We start from the raw sequence: 7,420 nt of genomic DNA on the forward strand, positions 1-7,420 counted from the left end.
TTTTGGTTTCAACTTTCTCGGTTGAATATGCAAGACATGGCTAGCTCTTTTCCTTGCTAGTTTTAGAATCTGGAAGATGTGTCTAATGAGAGTAATGATACATTTTCTCACCAAATCCCAATTGACGGATTTGTCACTCTCACATTTACTTTTGGTCCTTCAGATTTCTAATAAAGATATGGCGATCTCTTTCAAGTTATTGGAATTCCCTTGAGCAATTAATCATACGTGAAACCTGCAACCTTTTACCCTCGACATAAATTCATCATTGATGGAAAAGTTGCTCAGAAGATAGTCTGGTAAGCAGTCTGCATTCCTTGACATAAATTCATCATTGATGATTTTTTTTTTTTTGTCCCCCTTTCCCTTCAATTTCTTTTGGGCTCCAGCTATAGCCGGCCGTGCATCTCCGAGTGGCAGCCTAGATTGATTGTTTAAACTTGACTGCTCTCCTAGTCTTCATCTTTTCTAATTTAATCCAGGTCAATAGACACGCGTTTAGCAAAAAGCAGATGGGACTTCGAGAAATGTGACTTGTCTGCTTTTTTTTTTCCCTCACTAAACATCCATCACAAGAAACAGGCTTTCATTGCGTTGTCCATTCATGGCTAGGAGGCAGATAAGAAAAAGGGTTCTTTGATCCATTTTGTTTCAAGAAAAGATGAAGTTAAGCGTAAAAAAACAAATAGCGCCGTTGCCGGGGATCGAACCCGGGTCACCCGCGTGACAGGCGGGAATACTCACCACTATACTACAACGACTTGATGAGAAGTTATCGTTTCAGTATATATTTCTAGGGAATTTGCCTACCGCCACTTTTACCATATTTTATGAATTTAAAATTTAATTGGAATTAAGGTGGCAATTTTACAAATCATATAAAAAATTATTGGCTCTAATTGAAAACTAATGAGAATTCAGTTGCAAATATAAACCAAAAATATCATGTTACCAATCATGAAACTACCTATTTGGCAATCAGATAAGATAATTGAACTAAAATCTTTTCCTTTTTGGTAAGTTAAATTAAAACTTAAATTTTTAGGTCATGAAACACTCCCTCAAAATTTAAAAACTACCGTTTATCGATTTTGATTTTTTTCAATTACTTTTTGTCCCTTGGTGGTAGCAAAAAATCAAAAATATTTTGATTTAACAGAAAAATCTAATGGAAAGAGTTAATTAAAAAGAATCAAAAAGATTAATACACTAAATTAAAAGTTTTTAAACTTTAAAAAGGCAAATACTTGCAATTTGAGGAGCAAGAGATGAATTAAAGAGTGACCTGTAAAAAGCCGAGATCCAACTCCTTTGCCAAAGAGTGACTTCCTGAGTACGAAAGAGTGAATAGAGCAAAATGAGTCATTAGCAGAAACATCTTCCACGTTTCCTTCACTCCCGCGTCCTGTGCTTATTTATCCCTCTTGACATCATTGTCCTCGGCTTCCGTCTTCAGACACGGCCTTGTCTAGGCGCGAGTGAGACACAAGAAAAGTTCAACCTGAGGCAGCGTTCAAACACGAAACTGTGTAGTATAAGCGCTGTTGACTGCATTGCTTAGTCCTCGGTACCATTTTCCTTCGCCTTCTCTCACTTTTTCATTTCCTATACTTTCCAACCCATCATCTAATTGCTTTTAGAAACCTGTCATTTTCTTGATACTTTTGTCTTGATTCCAGTCATTATTTTAATTCATGGGTATCTTTCTGTGATTGTCATTTCTCGTTTTGTTCAAGATTACTGTACTACCCACTCAGGTTCACGAAGAGCTCAGCTTTTGGAGAGGATCAGTGGGGTTTGGCTTGAATTTTGTCTCTGTGGAGGGCTGAAGTGGGAGAAAAAACCGTCTAGTTCTTGTCATTCCAGGTACCCAACACTCTTCAGATAGAGGGCTAGCATGATTTACCCGTAAATTTGACATTTTGATTTTTGGGTTTTGCATTTATTCTCCTTTGTATCTAGCTTGTGTCGCTAGGCGAAGAATAAGCTTTTGGGTTCTCAAATCTTAGCCAAAGTTTAGACATTTGGGTCTTTTATTGTTCCTTGGGCTCCGAATCTTACAGCTTTAGCTGAATTGTGTTAAATTTTCGAGTGTCTTTTCTTTGGATATTACGACCTGATGAGTTGAATCACTTGTTGAAAAACCTATATACGACTCCAAACGACACCAATAAGGGGGTTGAATAGGTGTATGCAAATAATACGCAGAATTAAAAATTAAACAGTCATACAACCAAAATCTGTAGAACAATAGATCACAGAGACACAAATATTTTGGTTACGAAGAGGAAACCATTTAGAGAACTCTCTAAAATGTAAAACCTCTCCGGGGCAGCTAAACCAAGGAAAACAATCAACTATAAAAGAAGTTCACACTTACAAAACCTTTGCAATTAACACTTCCTTGCATAAGACAAGCGACCCACTTGACTTCTACCGCAGTAGCCCTTTCCAGAACATCTGGCACAATCCTTCTACTTGATCTCTTTTACCGGAACTCCAGTAGACTTCAGTTGTATATGATCTGTGATGAAGACACAACCTTTAACTCTAAGAGAGACTAACCCTAACACTAAATATCTTAAACGCTCTCTTAGCACATGGAATTCTTATGTGGAATTCCTTACAATTTCGTGCATAACAGCTCTCTATATATAGACTATAAGAAAACCTAGTACTAGTTGAAATGGGAAGAAAAACTAGTTCTAGTTGGAATAGGATTCATCCAAATTTTCTTTCTTATCTTGCGAGATGATTTTGGCATAGCTAACTTTCGAATTTTTAAAATCTTATTTCACAAAGATTTGTATAATTTTGTGTTAGCTTTCCAATGCCGCTGGTTTCACCTCAATCCGATTCTTGAGCCGAAAGTTATGGTCCGAACCGAAAGTTATGGTCCGAATACTGATACATGTGCAGGATACGAAATTTAATCAAATCCTATTTTAACTCTAATTAAAGAATTTCGATTTGATTAAACATAACCATATCATATAGGTCTTTTATTATGATTGGTTAAGCTTAACCACATCTTCTATGTTTTCTCTTGACACAATACCTCGTATATATGCACTGCTGACAGGATTGCAGATGAATGTATTTTGTCACTGAATTTGGCAATTCAAAACCCAACACTTGTGCTTTGCTTAGATTTGAAATTGATTCAATCAAATTGAAGTGAAAAAAGAAATCATGTATTTGATAATTTACCTTACAACAAAATAACCGTTTTTGGATAGTGAAGATGCACTTATAAAGCTTAGGTTTGTCTCATTATTGGCTGCAAATTCTTCAGGGATGGGAGGAATATGTAGCAAGAACCAATTCAGTGAATTCACGGCCGATATGAGCTGCTATGAGGTGGCGTGTGCACTCGAAGAGCACACAAACTGCGTCATCAGCTCGTTTGCGGCAGGGGTTAATGAGCCTGGGTCCGTTTCTTTTGATGCAATCAGAGAGATCAACAAATGTCTGCTTGAAATGCACCAGGACGGGGCCAATTTCAATCTGAAGTGTAAGGAAGATATATGGAGAAATCAAGAATTGTTCTCATTTGTGGAGGATTATTTTGCCAATAGTCTCAAGACATTGGAATTCTGTATAGCCCTGGAGAACTGCCTGAAGCACACACGTGATAAACAGTTGAAAATTAAACTTGCTGTCGAGCATTTTGAGAAAGAAGTAGAAGATGGGGTCGATGGGGTAAAGCATGTGAAGACATTGGAAGAATTAAGGAAATATAAGGCTGCTGGAGACCCTTTTACTGAGGAGTTTTTTGTACTGTTTAAATCGGTTTATGAACAGCATGAATTGATGTGGAAAAAATTGCAGGTTAGGAAGAGCGAGCTAGATAAGAAATTGAAATCTATAAAGACGTTCAGCAGAGTGTTGAATGTCATTTTCGCTGCTGCTTTAGTTTATGTGTTGGTTTTCTCGGTGGTGGCGGCCACCATTGCAATTCCACCCCCTGTAGTAGCTTTGATTGGTGCATTGACAGCTCGATTGGATTCTGCGGTAAAATGGTGTAGCTCACTTTGGACTCCATATGAGGATGATCTGAAAAGACGAAGGGAGGTAATCCGCGCAATGAAGGGTGGCACTCGAATTACAATAACGGATTTGAGTAACATCGAGGCACTTGCCAACAAATTGGATATTGAAATTAAGTCAATTCTGTACTTTGCTGATTTTGCTCTTCGTGAAGAGGATGCACTGAAGCTTGCTATAGATGAGATCAAGAAGCTGGATGTGTTTATGAGAACTATTCATCAGTTAAGTGAGGCGGCTGATAGGTGTGGCCAGGATATAAGGCACGAGAGGACCATAGTTTTGAGAACAATGTTCAGCCGTGAAAATATCTGAAAACCCTTTGTTATGTTGTTCTGAAAACTCTTGTCATGTTCGTGTTTATGTGAATCAACACCTTGAGTTAATTACGTTTTTACAACAGCACATGAGTCGGATTTTTATATTAGCATTGTAATTGGAATGGATGACAGAATGAAATGGAGATTTTAAGGATTATTTCCTTTATTAGAGATGAGACTTCTCTAGGGTTTGGTGAGACTCCAGTGCCGTCTTCTTTCTGTTGTATTTTTCCCTTAATTGTAAATTGCTGTCCCATTAGGCTTGTTCTGCGTCAGAGAGGGAGAAATGTTGTAATAATTAGCAGATGTACTAACTACATTTCTCTGTTTCTTAGCTGCCAAAACATGATTATGCGCTCCTGAAGTTGACTTTTGCTCAATCAATTTGAGTTGGTGAAAAGGATAATACCAGATTTACATAGCAGCAAGGGCAATGAGTACACTGTTATTTTCTGAACAGGGTAAAGCAGAAGCAATCAGATTGCCATAGTAGTTCTTTTTGTTGCACTGCAGTTGCCTTATTACCTTCTCTCCTATCTGTTGTAAAATTCTCCTATCTGTTGTAAAATTAAATGGATGGTACAAAAATTCTTATTGATGCTAAATAATATTAATCCAAACAATTAACAATAAAATAAATATAATACAATAAATAAAAAATAGAGTAAGGAAAAATCTCACAAAGCTATAGAATCACACAAGAGCGTTGTCCTTAAAGGTTGATTTTGTGCTTCCCGGAGTGTATAACTCGGTGCGATTGGATCTCTTGACACGCAACCTCCCAGGATTAGACTATAGCGTCTACCTTCGTTAAGGACGCACTTCCAAGTAACGAAGATTAAATGAACAACCATTTGATCAAAGAAGATGAGGGACAAACCAAAAAAAAAAAAAAAAAGAAGCAAAATATAGCTCAAGACTTATGAAAATAAAATTTGTTGGAAGAAGAAAGATGTTGTACGATACTTTTCTTTTGGAGTCAAAGAAGTGATCCTTGGAGCTAGTAGGTGGGCTCAATTTATAAAAGAAATTGAGCTCCTTGCTTTTACTAATACCATTAATAACCAACGGTCAATAAGCAATACAAGAGCAATTTTTCCTCTTAAATCCAACGGTTAAAAGGCAATAAAAAGAGGAGTTTTTTTTTTTTTTTTTTTTTTTTTTCTCTTAAAGCCATTGGTTAAAATGCAACAGCTATATAATCCATTTATTCAAGACAAACGGTCAACAAGGCTTATATGTTGAGGACAAATGGTTTTTAATATAAAAACCAACGGTAAAAAAACACATTAAAACCAGCAATTAAAAATAGTTTGTAAAAGATATTTATTCCCCAACTACCATATATCTAATTTTTTCATAATAAAAACTCATGAATGGATTTTATTGTCAAATGGTCAAAAAATTAATAGGTAAATAAAAATCAATATTTGTAACATCACAACACTATCTGCATCTCTTTGAACTTGGCTGACTGGTAACAAACAGGGATCTCCATATAATTGTATCCAGGTCATTAAATATCAGATATGGATTGTGTGAAGTGTTTCTTTGATCCATTTTGTAATAATAAAAAGAAAAATAGAAGCTAAAGCATCTCTGAAACTTGAGAGATAAAGGGCTTCTTTGACCCTCTTTCTCTTTACACAGAAAGAAAAATACAAGTTACAAATTTGAGCAAGTACCACCAAAAAACTGCTAGCCGTAAAACATAAAATGCGCCATTGCCGGGGATCAAACCCGAGTCACCCGTGTGACAGGCAGGAATACTTACCACTATACTACAACAAATTAATGACAAGGTGACACATAATTTTTCCTTTTAACAATACTCTGCATGATTCGAATTAGTTAGTTCATACGTCGGTTCCATTCCATAGATTCAAAAGATCTCGACATAGGAACCTACCTTATTCGTTATTGTCGGGCTTGGATTCGACCAGTAGCAATTTGGATCCATATTTAGATTGGTTCATTATTATGTAAAAATAACTCATGTTTGAACAGTTCATGTTAAATGAATACATGATTTATCATGTAAAAAATAATTTTGTCCTTTATCAGTAGTTAACCTCCGCTCATTGTTGCCCCTTCCTCTACTTCTCACCATCTTTTTATCACCGTCAAGCCCTTTTCCCACCTTTTCACTCGTGGTGTCCCATTGCGCATCGGACATAAGTTTTTTTAAAACTGATATAGAAGAAATATCTTTCAATTCATGTAAAATAGTATCAAGTATTTATAAATATTTAAAATGCACATTAAATTATTAACTTTATTAATAGCAGTTTACTAATTTAGACTAAATTTAATATACATTTTAAATGTTTATAAACACTTGACACTATATCACATGAGTTGAATAATATTTACTCCGTACCGGTTTGAAGGAAATTTATATCCTCACACATCCCCTTCTCAAAATAATTGGTGACTTTTATTATCTTCCATGCCCTTCCAAAATTGCTTTTAGAAGCAAAGGGACAAACTCATTTGGCATTGAGATATTTGGACTAGAATCTTTTCATTACCGATAGAGCATTTCTAAAAACCAAACTTTTATACCATAATCCTGCGGCAATTTCAACAAATTTTTATATTAGTCATTGTTAAAAAAAAACACACTTTAAACATTGTAAAATAATTATGAAATTTTTATTATTATGATTTATCATTATTATTATTATAATATACATCCAAGAAAAATATTGAACTACGGTAGGTTTTACTATAATTTGTTTTTATAAATTTATGACAATTTATATGAGTGCGCGTGATACAATAGAAATTAAAAAAAAATAAAAAATTATAAATACATTCAGTTTTAATAATTAGTAGTCAACACAGACAACCTTGGACTTTTCCTCCCCCTCCGTTGTCCAGACCTTTGTCACTCTAGTTTGGCATTTTTCGTTCTTTATGTAGACCCATGAACGACCAACAGTCCAACATCATGCGCTATTAACGCGTTTTACGCCATGGCTTAGCCTCATTACCACACTCCTTCGCCTTGGTCCACTTTTCCTCCACAGTAAGTTTTCCCAACATCATCT

At 35.6% G+C, this 7,420-nt stretch overlaps 1 protein-coding gene and 1 non-coding gene across 3 annotated transcripts; one reads left to right on the forward strand and one right to left on the reverse strand.

Moving 5' to 3' along the window:
- Positions 1-689: 689 nt before the first annotated feature.
- TRNAD-GUC (transfer RNA aspartic acid (anticodon GUC)) lies at positions 690-761 on the reverse strand. The gene has a single exon. It is a non-coding gene; the product is annotated as a tRNA-Asp (tRNA).
- A 616-nt stretch (positions 762-1,377) lies between these two features.
- Positions 1,378-4,834, forward strand: LOC132186413 (UPF0496 protein At2g18630-like). Of its 2 annotated transcripts, none has more exons than XM_059600380.1 (3): positions 1,378-1,567; positions 1,737-1,866; positions 3,296-4,834. In XM_059600380.1, the coding sequence occupies exon 3, from the start codon at positions 3,298-3,300 to the stop codon at positions 4,360-4,362; it is 1,065 nt and encodes a 354-aa protein (XP_059456363.1). In that variant the 5' UTR covers positions 1,378-1,567; positions 1,737-1,866; positions 3,296-3,297; the 3' UTR covers positions 4,363-4,834. The 2 variants fall into 2 exon arrangements, with proteins under 2 accessions (XP_059456363.1, XP_059456364.1); XM_059600381.1 differs by having other exon boundaries at positions 1,758-1,866.
- The last annotated feature ends 2,586 nt before the right edge of the window (positions 4,835-7,420 follow it).

Source organism: Corylus avellana, chromosome ca7 (assembly GCF_901000735.1).
Source record: "Corylus avellana chromosome ca7, CavTom2PMs-1.0".
Taxonomy (NCBI): domain Eukaryota; kingdom Viridiplantae; phylum Streptophyta; class Magnoliopsida; order Fagales; family Betulaceae; genus Corylus; species Corylus avellana.

Coding starts and splice junctions, on each gene's coding strand:
- LOC132186413 (XM_059600380.1), top strand. CDS start 3,298: ATGGGAGGAATATGTAGCAAGAACCAATTCAGTGAATTCACGGCCGAT.